The sequence below is a fragment of the Ranitomeya variabilis genome, chromosome 2, assembly GCF_051348905.1.
Source record: "Ranitomeya variabilis isolate aRanVar5 chromosome 2, aRanVar5.hap1, whole genome shotgun sequence".
In the NCBI taxonomy this organism is placed as follows: domain Eukaryota; kingdom Metazoa; phylum Chordata; class Amphibia; order Anura; family Dendrobatidae; genus Ranitomeya; species Ranitomeya variabilis.
This window is the reverse complement of record NC_135233.1, coordinates 108,288,025-108,307,680: the sequence shown is the minus strand read 5'-3', so window position 1 is coordinate 108,307,680 and position 19,656 is coordinate 108,288,025. Positions and strand designations below refer to the sequence as shown.

The following is a 19,656-nucleotide window of genomic DNA, read 5'->3' as shown; positions in this document are numbered from 1 at the left end:
TCTGTAGCATTTGGAAAAATATGAATTTTGGGATCTCCCAGAATGAATCACACATATCGGAGATCCGGTGACAACCTTGCTCCTTTATGTACTAGACATTTAACCCATGGTCCGCCTGCTGGAAGTTGAGTAAATGCATCAGCCTTGCCGTTAACCTTAATGTTTGTAGGTTATGGTTGCAACTCAAAACCAGGTCCGTTTCCTACCAAATGCTCATTTCCTTCTGTTCTGTGTCAAAATCCATAATGCTTGTAGACATTAATCCATTTTCTGTCACTGTTTCCCCATCTTCCCCAAACAGGTTCTTCCTTTATGTGTTATCACAGATATGTTAAGCATAGCCCCGGGCGTGCACGCCGCCATCTCCATCCTGCTCCATGCTTCCTGATCCTCTGCTCTGACTACCAATTAGGCATATTCCACATGCTCCTAAACGCTTATTATTTCAGTATTTTGCCTTTTAGACACTTGCGTTTTGCGACTTGAGGGCCAAGCATTAATTTTCACTCATGTTTTTATTGGTTCTTGTTAGTTTTGCCGAGACCTTTTACGTAGCTCCAAGACTTTTACTATTTTGTTAGATCCATCAGAAAGTCTGAATTCGGAAAACTAGCCCTGTTTACATGGTATAGTTATTCTCTGTGTCTATTCAGTGAAAGAGAAGAAAAGAAGATGAAGACATTGTTATATCCCTTTCATTTTTATTGCAGAACTAAAGCATGGAAACACATAAAAACTGTTCATCTCTTTTCCCAAACATGGAATAAAAAGTTATATCTACCCCAAAATGCTACCAGTGAAATCTACCTTGGTCAGCAAAATCAACTGAACAATAAAAAGTTATGGTGTTCAGAATTTGGCAATGAAAAAAAACTCAAAACTTTGTTTTTCATTAGGAGCTCAGTGAAGATGCGGCAAAGGAAGGTATCATTAAGACATGTTCACCAGTGTCTAATCACAGAATGTTGTCGTATGTGGGGTTTAGGTCCAACAGATCAGACCCGATGCTTGTGACCGCTATAAAATAGTCAAATATAAAGTATCTATGGAGTCACAAGAAAAACTAAGAACACACTCATGGAAGTCTATGATTTTACAAATCAAGGCATAATGAAAGGTATTAAAATAAGGTAAATCCAGATGAATAACAACACATGACAATTTTACACCATGTCATTATTTAACAAAAACTAGTCCAAAATCTAGAAGCAGTGTGAGAACAAACAAGTACACCCTAGCTTGTAGAACGCTGACTTTTGTCAGTATCACATCATTTTGGAGTAATTTTGGCCCACTCTTCTTTACAAAGTTGCTTAAGTTTATTGGGGTCTGTGGGCATTCAGTTAAGCACAGCGGTCTTAAAGGGAACCTGTCACCCCCAAAATGGAAGTTGAGCTAAGCCCACCAGCATCAGGGGCTTATCTACAGCAGTCTGGAATGCTGTAGATAAGCCCCCGATGTAACCTGAAAGATGAGAAAAAGAGGTTAGATTATACTCACGTGGGCAGGCGGTCCGATCCGATGGGTGTCGCAGTCCTGTCCAGTGCCTCCCATCTTCTTATGATCACGTCCTCTTCTTCTCTTCACGCCGCAGCTCCGGCACAGGCATACTTTGTGTGCCATGTTGAGGGCAAAGTACTGCAGTGCGCAGGGGCCGGGAAAGGTCAGAGAGGCCCGGCGCCTATGCACTGCAGTACTTTGCTCTACCCTCTACAGGGCAGACAAAGTACGCTTGCGCCGGAGCGTGAAGACAAGAAGAGGTCGTCATCCTATGAAGATGGGAGGCCCCGGACTGGACCACGACGCCCATCGGACCGTACCGCAGCGGGAAGGCCCCTGGATGAGTATAATCTAACCTCTTTTTCTCATCTTTCAGGATACATCGGGGGCTTATCTACAGCATTACAGAATGCTGTAGATAAGCCCCTGATGCTGGTGGGCTTAGCTCAACTTCCATTTTGGGGGTGACAGGTTCCCTTTAAGGTCATACAACAGCATTTCATTTGTGTTGAGGTCTGCACTCTGAAAATGTAAATAATCAATTTGTACTGTACAATGGCCCAGTCAGCCATTCTGATGTAGAATTGCTGTGTGCTTGGGATAATTTTCTGTTGCGTTACCCAGTTTCGGCCAATCTCTAGCTTTTGTATGGATGGTATCACATTTGATTCTAGAATACTTTGGTATTTGGTACAGACTACAGAGGAGTTCTAGGTTGACTCAATATCTGGAAGATGCCTGGGTCTTCTGGCTACAGAACAAGCCCAAATCATCACCCCCTCCACCACCGTGTTTGACAGTTGGTATGAGACATTTGTGCTGATATGCTGTTTGATTATCCCCGAGTGTGGCGAAGGGCATTATAGCCAAACATCTTTATTTGGTCTTATCTACCCAATAGATATTGTTCCAGAAGTCTTATGCTTTCATCAGGTTCAACTTTACTAACTTCACTGCTATGTTCTTTTTAAAAAAGAAGCTTTCTCCTGGTAATCCTTCCAAACACTCCAGACTTGTTTAGTCTTTATCTAATTGTACTCTCATGAACTTAACACTTAACATGCTAACAGGCCTTTAGAGTCAGAGCTGTAGCTCTTCCTTGCATTGCACAGTCCGACCTTGTCATGAATTTGCTGAGATGTCCACTCTTCAAGTTGCCAACTGTCTTGAATGTTTTCAACTTGTGAATACTCTTTTATAATGTAAAATGAAAGTCTCCCAGTTGTTTATAAATGACATTATAATGCTTCCCAGATTGATGGACAGCAATATTTGCTTCTCCAAATTCATTGCTGATATCTTCCCTCCTTGGCATTGTACTGAGGTTAAAAAAAGGAAAAGAAAAACAAGTTGCAGTTCATTTAACGTTCCTTGCACAGTAGTGTGTCCATCTAACCAGTTTAGGCAGAGGGTATTTTAAAGGGTAACTACCGTTTTAATTTTTATTTCATAAATCAATAGTAAACATCAAAATACGCAACGTTGTAGTATATCTCATGAGATAAAGTTGCTTCTTTCTCCTGCAGGTTTGTTCTTTCACTCTCAATTCACTGGTACAATCTGTATTCTCCATTACTGAGATCCTTTCCTAGGTGAAGAGAATGGGTCATCAGACTGCGCTGCTCGCCTGTCGGGATAATGTACCAGAGAAGTCCACGTAGATGTAATAGAGAATAGATTTTATTTCTACGCGTTTCGGGGTGATCACACCACTTCCTCAGAACAGTTTCTTATTTTAATGTGTACTATTAATTGATTAAATAAATTATATTGGCAATTACTCTTTTAGTAGAACCTGTCATGTAGCATAAATTAACCTACAGATACGTGGTAAACCTGCAGGTGAATAGCGCTCAGATACCGTGCAGCGCTCGCACTGAGAGCCCCACTGCCAGGAGGTAATAAACTTAATTTCCCCGGGAAGCCTCTCTCTTTCAGTCACAGAGGTGGTGTCGGCACAATTTCAGTCACCGCTCAGTGTATAGAGAGCGGCGGCTGAAACCACACCCCGGCACTGACTGACAGCAAGCTCAGCATTAGGGCCGGCTGTCAGCCAGTGCTGGGGGTGCGGTTACAGCCGCCATTCTCAATACACTGAGCGGTGCCTGAAATTGTGCCGACATCACCTCTGTGACTCAAAGTGAGAGGCTGCCAGAGGGGAATAAAGTTAATTTCCTCCTGGCGTCGGGGTTCTCGGTGATGCCGCTGCACGGTGTCAGAGTGCTATTAACCTGCTATTATCCCATTTTTCCTACGATGTGCTCCTTAAATAAAGGGCTATGAAGGGCTTACCCAGGTCGAAGCGCCTAGTAATGTCAGTAGATGAGAAATCTAAATTAAGGTCGCCTCTAAGGTAAGGTACAATGACCCTACAGTCTTTTCTGGTTTCCATTGGGAGAGACTATAGTAGGTTCACTTTGGAGATAATATAATCTTGTCCTCAGAAAATATAGTTTTTGACACCAAGGCGATTGGAAGTTTACGCCATTGTTTAGGTTTCTGATCCTCCGTTTTATATGAGCTATATAAACTTGTATAGTTTGTTTTACGACATTCAATGAATCTGTCACTTGCTTCTGTAGATACATGACCAGCCTTCCATGGAGGAATTGGCTCAGAAGATCACAGATGATCAACTGAACCTTGCGGAAACTCCCCAGAAGTACCTGAGACGCATACTGGAACAACATGGATACAAACATGACATGGAGAGAAAAATCCTGAACTATCTTAATTACAACAGCAACCACTTGTCCATGTTTGCCAGGCCTGGGATCGTATAGGTCTCCGTTACTTGTGCACTTAGTGAGTTTATTTCTGCATTTTCTCTACACAACGTATTCTGCATGTCGGCCTGTAGGGGGAGGCGCTGTCTACTCACCACGGTTTTGGGAACATACTATTAAATAAACAGTAATGTACCTTTAATGGGTTTTTGTTTCTTCACTTACCGGTGTATGTTGTGTCCAAATCAGAAAACAGAACGCCCCAAGTAAAGTCATCTATGCAGGAATCTAATGCATGTGATTATTAAAACAGGTGCACAACCCTTCATTCTTGTACTATTTAATAACCATTACAGCCCCCTATGTTTTTTTCTTTATGCATTAAACATCCGGAGATAAAAAAAAGCAACTTGTAGCAAAGTGTAATTGTTTATATACTGTGTATTTATTAATAGGGGTGCACTGCGGCTCGCCCCGGCCCGGCTATCTGATCTGTACTGATGTCCAATGTGATTCCAATAATTGTAATACCCAGGTTGTCGGAGGACGGCACGGCTCCAACTGCTGCAAAAACATTGCTGCCATGTGATTTCTTTGTATTCTTTCATCTGCCGGATTAGTAGGAATTAACATAATGCTCTGTAACTATTAAAGTACAGTATATTGATTATTTTCCGTCTGTCCTGCGATCAAACAAGGTCTCTGCTTATCACCATGGTCAGTGCCTGCACTTTTTGTGGACAATGAACCAGCAGGGGTTCTGTCTACGAAACCAAGGGCATGAAAGAGTAAAAATGCTTAAACTTTAAAAACGAGGCCAACATGATGGTTTAGTGGTAAGTTTTTATCCAGTTTACCCTGTATGTTTCTTCAGCAGACTTGAGTTGTGTGTCCGGCTTTCCTAATAGATCTTATTGTCCCAGCGCTGATTGTCTCTAATCTGAGTTTCTTTACTCAGAAGGAAAAAAACATAATTACACAGACTGGTGAAGATAAAATTGCTGTCACCCTAGAAAGACATCAGTGTATACAGACCTTGAGACCAAAAAAATCAATAAACAGGCAGCACTGCCAACACTCGACACTTACGGGCAGCATCTGGCGTGCTGCAGACCGGTATTCATCTACAGAGGGCTACCAATAACTCCCCTATGCTCCTCATCACAATCTCATACAACCCCACAATATACAGTAATTCTCGGTCAGCTAGTTATCATCAGGGACCTCTTCAGGGAAAAATGTACAATTCAGGGGATTTAGAGTTTCACTAAAATCTCCACATTATTAATATTATTTATCTTTAGAGCACCATTAATTCGATAGTTCTGTACAAGTGAAAAGGGTTTACATACAAATTACAATTATAAGGAACAAAATAACATTGACAGACTGGTATAGAGGGGAAGGATTCTGCCCTCGCGGGATTAAAGTCTACAGGGTACTGAGAGACAGTATGTTAGGAGGTTGTAGCAGCTCTGTCTGCTGGTGGTGTGAGGTGACAGTGGGGTCATGGCAGGCTGTAAACTGTCTTGAAGAGATGGGTTTTCAAGTTCTATCTGAAGGTTCTTAATGTTGGAGACAATCGGACCTATTGAAGCACAGAATTCCAGAGAATGCTCAGGAGAATACTTTAAGGTGACTGGGAGAGGAACGTATGAATGTGGAGAAGAGAAGGAGGTCTTGTAAGAACCGGACATTACATGTGGGAAGACATTGGGAGATTAAGAAGATATATGGAAGAGACATAGTATGGTGACCTTGTACATCAGTGTTAGTAGTTTAAACTATATCCGTTGGGAAATTGGGAGCCAATGTAGAGATTTGCAGAGCAGACAGGCGGAGAAGTAAGAGGGAAGAGGTGGATTAATGGGGCAGCAGAGTTAGGGATGCACTGGAGAGGGGCGAGGGTGTTAGTTGGGAGGTCACAGAGTAACATTTCAGTAGATTGAGGGTTGAGAAAGGGATGAATTTTGGAAATAATTTTGAGTTGATTGCAGCAGGAGGTTGCAATGGCTTGGATGTATGGTTTGAAAGTCAGGGTAGAGTCAAGGGTTACCCCAAGGCAGTGGACCTTCAATACAGGGGAAAGCATGATGTAATTTATAGTGATAGGTAGATCAGGTAGGGGGAGTTAAGTGAGATAGAGTAAAGATGATTAATTTGGCATTGTCCACATTAAGTTTTGGAAAGTGTGATGAGAAGGAGGATATGGATGATATATACTCTGGGATTCTAAACAGCAGAGAGGTGATGGCTGGGCCAGAGAGGTAGATCTGAATATCATCAACATGTAGATGATAATGGAAGATATGGGACATTATGAGTTGTCCCAAGCCAAAGGTATATATGAAGAAGAGCAGGGGTCCCTGGACCGATTCTTGAGTGACACCGAGATAGGGTGGGATGAGGTAGTATGGAAATGGGAGATGCTAAATATGTGGTGAGATCCAGGAGAAGGCAAAGTCTTCGATGCCAAGGCAAGATAAAATCTGTAGTAGAAGTGAGTGGTCGACTCTGTCAAAGGCAGACGACAGGACTAGAAAAAAAGAGTAGAGAGAACTGTCTGTTAGCTTTGGAGGTAAGTTGTTGCTAGTTTTGGTTAGGGCAGTTTCAGTGGAGTAGTGGGGATAGAAGCCAGATTGTAGGTTGTAGAAGAGCGAGTTGGAGGAGAGGTGGAAGGAAAGTTCAATGTGGACATGCTGTTCGAGGAGTTTGGAGACAAACTAGGGTAGCGATATGGGGCGATAACTAGATGTAGAGGTTGGATCAAAGGATGGTTTCTTTAGGATAGGGGTAGGTGTGATTGTTTCATTTAGCAAGCAGAAAGGAAGTCACCAAATATAAATAAAAAATACATTTTTGGCACAAAAGTGGTTGGAGGTTTATGCCATTGTTTAGGTTGCTGATCCTCTGTTTTTTTATGAGCTATATAAACTTGTATAGTTTGTTTTACAATATTTAACAAATCTGTCACTTGCTTCTGTACGTACGTGACCAACCTTGCATGAAGGAATTGGCTCAGAAGTTCACAGATGATGAACTGAACCTTGAGGAAACCCCCCAGAAATACCTGAGATGCATGATAAATTGAAGAGATGGGTTAGGGCTGGGATACACAGGTTGGTGAGGTTGAGAAGATGGGATAGGATAGGGTAAAGAGGGCAAGTGGTGAGGTGTGATTTAGAAAGATGAGCAAGCTTTCCTTCAGTGATGGTGGGAAGGAAGGTTATGGGGGAAGGGCACGGGTTTATTATATAAAGGGGTTTTGGTGGTTTAACAGTAAAGACTTGCCTGATTTGGTTGATTTTATTTTTTAAATGTGGCAAAGTCTCCTGCAGAATTGAGGGCGGTCAGAGAGGCATCGGTGGATGTTGGGAGTTAAGTGTTGAATAATTGTCTGCGATAGTTATGCGATAGACAAGATATGAAAGTTCTGAAGTAGTCCTGTTTAGCAGAGACAAGGGCCAACTTGCACTGTGAGAATTGCTTGTTTGCATGTGGTGAAGTCTTCCGGAGAGTGCGTTTTCTTCAAGCACCGCTCCTCAACCTTGGACACATGCCGAAGCTTTTTTGTGAGGTTGGTGTGCCAGAATTCTTGATTCGTTGCACGTTGATATGTACAAGAGGGGGGACCGAGCGAATAGCTGATACCAGTGCAGCGCTGTAGAAAACGAAGGTGCTGTCTGTGTCATGAATTGAATATATCTCACATCTACAGTGCTGTGCAAATTAATTGGGATAAAAGCAAAAAAAACACATATTTTTGAATATTTAATAATAAAATGTTATAATGCACTGTTACATACTAATTCTGAAAGTTACCTTTTTCCACTGGCTAGCTGACCAAGATTTATGTATTATATATTAAAACTGGTTTGAATCACTGACTGGTAACCAACTTACAATTTTACTTAAAAAATGCTTTGTCCCAATTAATTTGCACAGCACTGTAACATCAGCATTCTTACGAGTGTACCTGCGGCATCTACATTTCTAGTTTTCCTGGTATGACCAGAGTTGTTCTTATTAAAAGGGTTGTCCGGTCTAAATCTGTGTGACTGTGGTCTGTGTGACTACAAACATATGAATACCCCCAGAGCACAGTGCATGGGGATTCACCAGTTTCTGACCCGGGAACAGAGGGTATGTACATACTCCCGGTCAGTGGGCATGTCCTTGCTCTCCATACACTTGTATTAAGAGGAGGCAATGCCCTGGCTGGTGAGGTGACTATATAGTGGGGGTGGCTCATTACAGGTATTTGGAGAGCGAGGCCGTGCTCACTGGCTGTGAGTATGTATAACTCATACCTACCCCCGGTCCCGGATCAGAAACCAGCGAATCCCCACTGCGCAAATACATAAGTCTGCAGTCACACAGAGTGACTGCAGTCTTATCGATTTGGACCAGATAACCCCTTTAATATAGTCATGAAATATTTATATTACAATCATTATATATTTATGTATATATATATATATATATATATATATATATATATATATATATATATATATATATATATATATATATATATATGTACCTGAGACCTGAGGTAGAAAATGGTTGAATCAGCCCCTGAAAGACATAGGATCCAACTCATTAAAACCCCGAAACACAGTGTCTGCAAACTGAGATTCTGGTTTGTCGTGTATCCTAAGTCATGTGACAAGGCTCGTTAAAGGGTTGATATTGACTTTTAGGATTGCTACTCCAGTAGGTGGCACTAGAGTTTTAGCCCTCTTCCTCTCTGAAGAGACCATTTGCATATTATGCCACTAAAATAACACTGTTCTACAACCAAATTGGTTAAGAGACGAAAACTCATGAACTCAACTAATTTTGTGGTGCTAAAATATGATGCTTAAATTTGCTGATTGACTTTAATTTTCAAGATCTAGAGGAGGTTTTAATTACATATGACACCTTTCATGCATGCTTATAGAAAAATTGCATCTTTATTATTTCATCCTCATTATTGCATTGTTAATAGCTCGTCTATTACATCATCTATTTAGTCTATTGAGCCTTCAGTATTCTATCATCTTAGGGCGACCAATCTAAAAACGTCAATCCACCTCCGATGATGTAATACTAATTGCAGTTACATCACCTACTTTTATAAATACTCTCTGTGTAAGGTATACAGTTTTAGGATTTCTTAGCTTAAAGGGAATCTGTCACCTACTTTTTCGTAGGGGGAAAAAATAATAAATTACTGATAGGGGTTTGTTATAAATCTCCAAAAATAATGGAAGCAATGGAGAATATCCTCGTAAAGCAAATAGATGAAGCTGCGACTCAAGGAGAAGTCATTATTATGGGGGACTTCAACTACCCTGAAATAGATTGGGGAACAGAAACCTGCAGTTCCAGTAAAGGTAATCGGTTTTTGACAACTGTGAGAGACAATTACCTTTCACAACTGGTTCAGGACCCAACAAGAAGGGGGGCACTGCTAGACCTAATATTAACCAACAGGCCAGACCGCATATCAAATATAAGGGTCGGGGGTCACTTGGGGAATAGTGATCACAAAATAATAAGTATTATCAAGAATTAAAATGGTGGCGCAAATTGTCAACGTTATTCCCCGTGCCTGCTGCACTACCAACAAACCTCCACCTAGGTTTGTAAAAATGAAAGCAGATATAATTATATATACACAAATACGTGTATGGGTATGCGCTGGTACAGATAACGGGACTGCTGGTAAAGTCTTAAATGGTGTTGTAAAGAAATTAAAAGAACCTTTTTCTAAAATCACTAAAAATACCACATATCCCTGAAATAGGTCTCATATTCAAATAGGTCCTAATGGAGGCACGATGCATACGCTTCAGTAAGCGAAATAGACGTTATTTAAAAAATACCTTATTCCCTCCATTGCTGGATATCAGTTTTCAAGATTAGTTCCGCCAGAAGTTTTTCAGCAAGCAAGATCTAGAATAGGTGGGTAGCTGCCCCGGCCGGCGGCAAGCCACCATCAAAAAGTTTTCCAGGTGGGAACGGGATCCTGTGGAGTCGCCGCTGTGAGCCGCCGCGGTGGTGTGTTAGAGCGGTGCGCAGGACCTGAGTGACGTAATCGTCACGTGACCGTAACCCCCGGCAAGTGAGTACGGAGTGCAGCTAAGACCAAACAACCAACGCGTTTCGGAGACGCCTGTCTCCTTCCTCAGTATTGGTCTCTGAGACAGGCATCTCCGAAACGCGTTGGTTGTTTGGTCTTAGCTGCACTCCGTACTCACTTGCCGGGGGTTACGGTCACGTGACGATTATGTCACTCCGGTCCTGCGCACCGCGCTAACACACCGCCGCGGCGGCTCACAGCGGCGACTCCACAGGATCCCGTTCCCACCTGGAAAACTTTTTGATGGTGGCTTGCCGCCGGCCGGGGCAGCCACCCACCTATTCTAGATCTTGCTTGCTGAAAAACTTCTGGCGGAACTAATCTTGAAAACTGATATCCAGCAACGGAGGGAATAAGGTATTTTTTTAAATAACGTCTATTTCGCTTACTGAAGCGTATGCATCGTGCCTCCATTAGGACCTATTTGAATGTGAGACCTATTTCAGGGATATGTGGTATTTTTAGTGATTTTAGAAAAAGGTTCTTTTAATTTCTTTACAACACCATTTAAGACTTTACCAGCAGTCCCGTTATCTGTACCAGCGCATACCCATACACGTATTTGTGTATATATAATTATATCTACAAAATAATAAGTTTTCATGTCTCCTTTAATAAGATGTGTAGTAGAGGGGTGACAAGGACACTAAACTTCAGGAGGGCAAATTTCCAACGGATGAGAGATGATCTTGGTGCAATTAACTGGGACGATATCCTGAGACATAAAAATACACAAAGAAAATGGGAGACGTTTATTAGCATCCTGAATAGGACCTGTGCACAGTATATACCGTATGGGAATAAACATACTAGAAATAGGAGGAAACCAATATGGCTAAATAGAGCTGTAAGGGGCGCAATAAGGGACAAAAAGAAAGCATTTAGAGAATTAAAGGAAGTAGGTAGTGATGAGGCATTAAATAAATACAGAAAATTAAATAAATTCTGTAAAAAGCAAATCAAGGCAGCAAAAATTGAGACAGAGAGACTCATTGCCAGAGAGAGTAAAAATAATCCCAAAATATTCTTTAACTACATAAATAGTAAGAAACTAAAAAATGAAAGTGTTGGCCCCCTTAAAAATAGTCTGGGGGAAAGGGTGGATGAGGATGAGGAAAAAGCCAATATGCTAAATGACTTTTTTTCATCAGTATTTACACAAGAAAATCCCATGGCAGACAATATGATCAGTGATAACAAAAATTCCCCATTGTCACCTGCTTAACCCAGCAGGAAGTACGGCGGCGTCTAAAAATCACTAAAATTGACAAATCCCTGGGCCCGGATGGGATACACCCCCGAGTGCTGCAGGAATTAAGTACAGTCATTGATAGACCATTATTTTTAATCTTTAAAGAGTCCATAATAACAGGGTCTGTACCACAGGACTGGCGTATAGCAAATGTGGTGCCAATATTCAAAAAGGGGACAAAAACTGAACTCGGAAATTATAGGCCAGTAAGCTTAACCTCTACTGTGGGTAAAATCCTGGAGGGCATTCTAAGGGATGCTATACTGGAGTATCTGAAGAGGAATAACCTCATGACCCAGTATCAGCACGGGTTTACTAGGGACCGTTCATGTCAGACTAATTTGATCAGCTTCTATGAAGAGGTAAGTTCCGGACTGGACCAAGGGAACCCAGTAGATATAGTGTATATGGACTTTTCAAAAGCTTTTGATACGGTGCCACACAAAAGGTTGATACATAAAATGAGAATAATGGGGATAGGGGAAAATATGTGTAAGTGGGTTGAGAGCTGGCTCAGGGATAGGAAACAAAGGGTGGTTATTAATGGAGCACACTCGGACTGGGTCGCGATTAGCAGCGGGGTATCACAGGGGTCAGTATTGGGCCCTCTTCTTTTTAACATATTTATTAATGACCTTGTAGGGGGCGTTCAGAGTAGAATTTCAATATTTGCAGATGACACTAAACTCTGCAGGGTAATCAATACAGGGGAGGACAATTTTATATTACAGGATGATTTATGTAAACTAGAAGCTTGGGCTGATAAATGGCAAATGAGCTTTAATGGGGATAAATGTAAGGTCATGCACTTGGGTAGAAGTAATAAGATGTATAACTATGTGCTTAATTCTAAAACTCTGGGCAAAACCGTCAATGAAAAAGACCTGGGTGTATGGGTGGATGACAAACTCATATTCAGTGGCCAGTGTCAGGCAGCTGCTACAAAGGCAAACAAAATAATGGGATGCATTAAAAGAGGCATAGATGCTCATGAGGAGAACATAATTTTACCTCTATACAAGTCACTAGTTCGACCACACTTAGAATACTGTGCACAGTTCTGGTCTCCGGTGTATAAGAAAGACATAGCTGAACTAGAGCGGGTGCAGAGAAGAGCGACCAAGGTTATTAGAGGACTGGGGGGTCTGCAATACCAAGATAGGTTATTACACTTGGGGCTGTTTAGTTTGGAAAAACGAAGACTAAGGGGTGATCTTATTTTAATGTATAAATATATGAGGGGACAGTACAAAGACCTTTCTGATGATCTTTTTAATCATAGACCTGAGACAGGGACAAGGGGGCATCCTCTACGTCTGGAGGAAAGAAGGTTTAAGCATAACAACAGACGCGGATTCTTTACTGTAAGAGCAGTGAGACTATGGAACTCTCTGCCATATGATGTTGTAATGAGTGATTCATTACTTAAATTTAAGAGGGGACTGGATGCCTTTCTGGAAAAGTATAATGTTACAGGGTATATACACTAGATTCTTTGATAGGGCGTTGATCCAGGGAACTAGTCTGATTGCCGTATGTGGAGTCGGGAAGGAATTTTTTTCCCCATGGTGGAGCTTACTCTTACCACATGGGGTTTTTTTGCCTTCCCCTGGATCAACATGTTAGGGCATGTTAGGTTAGGCTATGGGTTGAACTAGATGGACTTAAAAGGTACCGTCACATTAAGCGACGCTGCAGTGTCGCTGTGTGGTCGCTGGAGAGCTGTCACACAGACAGCTCTCCAGCGACCAACGATGCCGAAGTCCCCGGGTAACCAGGGTAAACATCGGGTTACTAAGCGCAGTGCCGCGCTTAGTAACCCGATGTTTACCCTGGTTACCATTGTAAATGTAAAAAAAAAACAGTACATACTCACCTTCTGATGTCCGTCAGGTCCCTGGCCGTCTGCTTCCCGCACTGACTGTGAGCTCCGGCCGGCCGTAAAGTAAAAGCAGAGCACAGCGGTGACGTCACCGCTGTGCTGTGCTTTACGGCCGACCGGCGCTCACAGTCAGTGCGGGAAGCAGACGGCCAGGGACCTGACAGACATCAGAAGGTGAGTATGTAGTGTTTTTTTTTTACATTTACAATGGTAACCAGGGTAAATATCGGGTTACTAAGCGCGGCCCTGCGCTTAGTAACCCGATATTTACCCTGGTTACCATTGTAAAACATTGCTGGCATCGTTGCTTTTGCTGTCAAACACGACGATACACGCCGATCTGATGACCAAATAAAGTTCTGGACTTTCAGCAACGACCAGCGATATCACAGCAGGATCCTGATCGCTGCTGCGTGTCAAACACAACGATATCGCTATCCAGGACGCTGCAACGTCACGGATCGCTATCGTTGCAAAGTCGTTTAGTGTGAAGGTACCTAAAGTCTTCCTTCAACCTTAATAACTATGTAACTATGTATATAAGCTTCGGCCACCACCATCAGGGGCTTATCTACCGCATTCTGTAATGCTGTAGATAAGCCCCCGATGTAACCTGAAAGATAAGAAAAACAAGTTAGATTATACTCACCCAGGGGCGGTCCGGTTCAGTCTGATGGGTGTCGTGGTCCGGGTCCAGCTCCTCCCATCTTCATGCGATGACGTCCTCTTCCTTGTTTCCTGTCGCGGCTCCTGCGCAGGCGTACTTTATCTGCCCTGTTGAGGGCAGAGCATAGTACTGCAGTGCGCAGGAGGAGGGAAAGGTCCGAGAAGCCCAGCGCCTGCGCACTGCAGTACTATGCTCTGCCCTCAATAGGGCAGATAAAGTACGCCTGCACAGGAGCCGTGACAGGAAGCAAGAAGATGTCATTGCATGAAGATGGGAGGAGCTGGACCCGCACCGTGACGCCTATTGGACCGGACTGCAGCGGGACTATAATCTAACTTGTTTTTCTTATCTTTCAGGTTACATCGGGGGCTTATCTACAGAATTACAGAATGCTGTAGATAAGCCCCTAAAGGCAGTGGCCGCAGCTTATATATGAAAAAGTAGGTGACAGATTTGCTAATTTCTTAGCATATTGATATTTTCTTTATGGTTTTTCAGATATGCCTCATTCTTGCATTAACAAAGTGGATAGTTTTTGCTACATGTGCGGAGAAGTTACTTATGTGTCACAAAGGCGAAACTTGATTACCATGATAAGGAAAACCTACAACCTGTATTTTGGCTGCATAATAGGAGATCAGGACAAGAGTTGGGCTCCAGAGATATGCTGCAATAGATGTGCATCACATCTTACCCAGTGGTTGCATGGAAAGAGGCAATCCATGCCTTTGTAGTCCCAATGATCTGGAGAGAGCCAACTGATCACACTACCAATTGCTTTTTCTGCATGGTGCGCCCCTCCCCTTTAGAAAAGGAGTTTCAAGGAAGAAGTGGCTTTACAGTATCCAAATATTTTATCTGCAATATGCCCAGTACCACATACAGAAGAACAAGTGAGGAAGAAGAGGGCGCTTGGTGTCATGAAGCATCTTCTTCTCACGACCCAGACTTTGTATCAGCAAACTTAGCTGAACCACACCTTATAACACAAAGTGAACTGAACGATCTTGTAAGAGATTTGGACCTGCCCAAGAGTAAGATGGAGCTCTTAGGTTGCAGGCTACAGTATTGGAATCCTCTAGCAGGCGACGTTCAGATTTTTTTGTTCCGCAACCGTGTTAAAGATATTGTCCAATACTTCTTCATGGAGGTCGATCTTGTGGCATGCAACAACATCAGCAGATTAATGGAAGCTCTAAACAGAAGTCGTAATGGAGGCTCTTCATCGATTAGTCCAAAACAAGACTAAAAGTCGTCTTGCTGCATAATGGCAATGCTCTACCTTCAATTTCAGTTGGTTATGCAGTCCACATGAAAGAAACCTATGATAACATGAAACAGCTGCTGAGGTGCCTGAACTATGACCAACATTTGTGGACCCTCTGTGGTGACTTGAAGGTGGTTGCCCTCTTACTTGGTCTCAAGGGTGGATACACAAAGTACTGACTTCTGTCCGTGTGGGACAGTCGTGCAAGAGAATATCACTACACTAAGCGAGACTAACCTCTCCAACATTTACTTCAGCCATGGAGTAAAATATCCTCCATCCAGTACTCAAGTTGGCCCTAATGAAAGAATTTTAATACAGCAAAAAGGCAGCAGTGCTTACCTGCCCAGGACTCAGAACTAATGCACTCAGGATGCAGCAAACCCATGTAATAAAGATGGTGGCAACACAGGTACAAAATACTGATAAGACAACCACTCACAACCTACCAATTCATGGAGGGGTGATTGCTTAGTACTAGATTGCACAAACGTGGCTTGTATATGGCGCTGGTCACATACAGGTATGCACAGTATCTGACTTACAGCCTATTAGTATACTGTATTCTTGAATATTTGGAGGATTTTGTGGCTTTGCTATTAAGTTTAGTGTTAGGACTTGCAAGTGTGATGACACTTGATGCAGGTTGCGAACTTGCATATCTTAGGCTGGTTTCACATTTGCGGTTGTGTCCGCAGCGTTTCTTCCGCAATTATCCGCATGCGTCGTGTATTCCTATATTTAACATTAGGGAGGCATGTGTGCGATCGGTTGTGTTTTGCAGCGTTTGACGACGCATGCGTCGTTTTGTCATCTGCGGTTTGGCGGGGTAGACGCTACATGTAGTAATTTTAGAGGCGTCAATTTGATGCCTAGAAACGAATAGCAGAAGAAATGCAGCAAAAAAACGCATTGCTGTCTATGTGAACGCATGCTGTCTAGACACTGATTAGCCACCCCCCACATACAAACTGATAAAAGGAGGGAGTGGGCATTGGCAGGTCACTACACAGCAGACTGGGAAGCAGACCAGACACAGGAAAGCACCGTGGAGGAAACAAGACTCTGAACAATGTGAGTATCAATGTCTTTATTTTCTATTTTGTGTCTCTATATGTCCTAATTTCTGCCATTTCTTTCTTTCTGCATGCATCAGAATGTCATCTTCTTCTGAGGAGGAGCAATGGCCTGGGCCTGCACAAGCAGAACATGTCAGTGAAGTGAGTACTCACCTCCTCAGATTGGTTAGTATTCACTGTCACACATATGACAATTTTTTTTTTCGTTTTTTAGAGCACTTCTTCCACTGCGCCAGAGGCTGAGCAGGAGCAGCGGAGTCACGGTCGGGTGGCAAGGCAGCAGCGTGTACGTATACGTGACTGTTTATTGTATCCTCACTTTACTCTTGGATGTTCATTTCTTTACTTTCCTCTTTCTTTCCCTTTTTCTTCTTGACTCCTTTTGTTTCTTGACTTTCAATATTCATGCCAGTTTTCTGTCTCTTGTTTTCTTTCTTTTCCTTATGTTAATGTATCCAACATTAATGTCTTTATTTATTTTTTAGGTTCCCGAATGGGATGAGGACCTCATTGAAAATGACCTCCTCATCTCCCTGGTCTATGAGCGAGTCCCGTTGTGGGACTCCCGGGTTCCGCAGCACTCGGACAACGTGACGATCCAGCGGCTATGGAATGAGGTGGCCAAAGCGATGTGGGATGGCTTGGACAACGCCCCGACTCGGGTCCGAAATGCATTTTGTAAGTATTGCAATGCAGTGTGATGCAGCAGTGACCTTGGCCGTGATCACACAACTGTGTGTGATGAGAGAAACTCTCAGGAGTTTCTCTCATCACACACAGTTGTGTGATCTCGGCCAAAAGTTCATTGTCTAACCATTCTTTTTTGTTTTTTCAACAGTGCTCAAAGTCAAAACACGTTAGCGTTCGATGAAGGATCGCTTCAACAAGGACCTTCGTCAAGAGATCCGGGTTCCTAGTGGTTCTGGAGCAAGAATCCGAAAATATAAATACCACCGCATTCTGGCATTTTTGAGACAGGTCCTTGCCCAGAGAACATAAGTATTTTTTTGGTGTATTACGTTGTGTTGTATTGCCTTAATCTGTATGTCTCTATTCCACAGGAGTTGGCGCTTAACTTTTGTAAATCTTCTGTAGTAATGTGTTTTTTTTCTTCTTTTTTCACAGCACATGGAGCAGCAGTCTTGACCCTGGTTCTGGAGCGGTCCTTCATCAGACAGCCACAGTCCCATCCCAACCATCCAGCAGCGCTGCAGCAAGTGGGCCTGCCACACAAACTGGAGACCAGGAAGCTGGTCCAATAGGTGTTCCCCTTTCCCAGTCCTCTGCCCCTTTTTTTGTGGGCTCTTCCCGGCAGCGGCAGAGGGCCTCGGACAGGTCACTCATGCCCGAGTTTTTGCATTTGAGCTCGGTCTTTCATGATGGACTCAAGGTGATGGGTGACCGACTGGATACTGCCATTAACCATATGAATACACGTATCCAGGAGGTCACCAAAAGCCTTGACCAAGTGAAAGCCGACCTCCAGAGGCCAATACATCATTTTTTTAATCAAATTGAACAGGGCATGTCGGAACACCTTACTCCTGATCTCCAGCTTAGTGTCATGCAGGCCTGCAATGCTGCTTACGTGCAGGCTATGCAGCAGAGTTGGTATTTTCAGCAGACAGTGGCGGCATATCCACCTGTGCCAACACTGTCACGCCTGACCTCAATGCCTAGCTCTGCTGCATACCACTGCACGGCCACCTCCATTACAAGCACTGCCGGACACCACTACCATGCCAAGTGCTGTTGGACAGCACACTGCCACCACCATGACAACTGCTGCTCCTGCTCGGACCTCGTCCACTGCCACCACCATGCAGCAGCAGCAGCACCCGGATCAGGACAGGTCGGCCACCATCACCAGGTCACAGCTGCAGCAGCAGCACCCGGATCCTGGCATGCTTTTCAGCGCCAGCATGCAGCAGCAGCAGCCGGATCCTGGCATGCTTTTCGGCACCAGCATGCAGCAGCACCCAGACCCTAGAATGGATTTCACCCCCACCAGGATACAGCAGCACCCAGACCCTGGCATGGCCTTCCCCACCACCACAACCATGCAGCGGCACATGGACCCTGACAGGTCGGCCACCACTACCAGGCCGCAACAAATGAGCCCACCGAGGCTCCCCAGACCGCAGCGCCGGTCCTCATAAAAGGAAACAAAATAAAAAAACAAAGGATGATCTCAATTACTCCCCCCTCACCTCCCAATGTGTCTCTGCCCTCTTTGTCATGATTCTCAATGGCGAGAGAACATAGCCCAGCATATATGAGAACTAGCTCTTGGAAGATGGAAACTATACTGACCATGAACTAAACCTGCCGCACAACTAGAAGTGGCCGGGTAGCATGCCTACGTTTTTTAACCCTAGATGCCCAGCGCCAGCCGGAGAACTACCTAATCCTAGCAGAGGAAAAGACAGTCCTGGCTCACCTCTAGAGAAATTTTCCCAAAAGGCAGGCAGAGGCCCCCACATATATTGGCGGTGATTTTAGATGAAATGACAAACGTAGTATGAAAATAGGTTTAGCAAAATCGAGGTCCGCTTTCTAGATAGCAGGAAGACAGAAAGGACACTTTCATGGTCAGCAGAAAACCCTATCAAAACACCATCCAGAAATTCCTTTAAGACTCTAGCATTAACTCATAACACCAGAGTGGCAATTTCCGATCACAAGAGCTTTCCAGACACAGTAACGAAACAGCAGCTGTGAACAGGAACAAAATGCAAAAACACACAAGGACAAAAGTCCAACTTAGCTGGGAGTTGTCTAGTAGCAGGAACAAGCACAGAAGGCTTCTGATTACATTGTTGACCGGCAAGAAACTGACAGAGGAGCAAGGTTATATAGCGACTCCCACATCCTGATAGGAGCAGGTGAACAGAGGGGATGATGCACACAAGTTCAATTCCACAAGTGGCCACCGGGGGAGCCCAGAATCCAATTTCACAACAGTACCCCCCCCTCAAGGAGGGGGCACCGAACCCTCACCAGAACCACCAGGGCGATCAGGATGAGCCCTATGAAAGGCACGGACAAGATCGGAGGCATGAACATCAGAGGCAGTGACCCAAGAATTATCCTCCTGACCATATCCCTTCCATTTGACCAGATACTGGAGTCTCCGTCTGGAAACACGAGAGT

The 19,656-nt window shown here is 43.6% G+C and overlaps 1 protein-coding gene across 3 annotated transcripts in view; it reads left to right on the top strand.

Annotated features, from left to right (window-relative positions):
• CFAP61 (cilia and flagella associated protein 61) overlaps positions 1-4,623 on the top strand; it is a 416,189-nt gene extending 411,566 nt beyond the window's left edge. For all 3 annotated transcript variants that reach the window (XM_077282796.1, XM_077282793.1, XM_077282795.1), the window contains one exon: positions 4,083-4,623. In XM_077282796.1, coding sequence (XP_077138911.1) covers positions 4,083-4,283 — 201 coding nt within the window. In that variant the 3' untranslated portion in view covers positions 4,284-4,623. The remainder of the gene's footprint in view (positions 1-4,082) is intronic.
• The last annotated feature ends 15,033 nt before the right edge of the window (positions 4,624-19,656 follow it).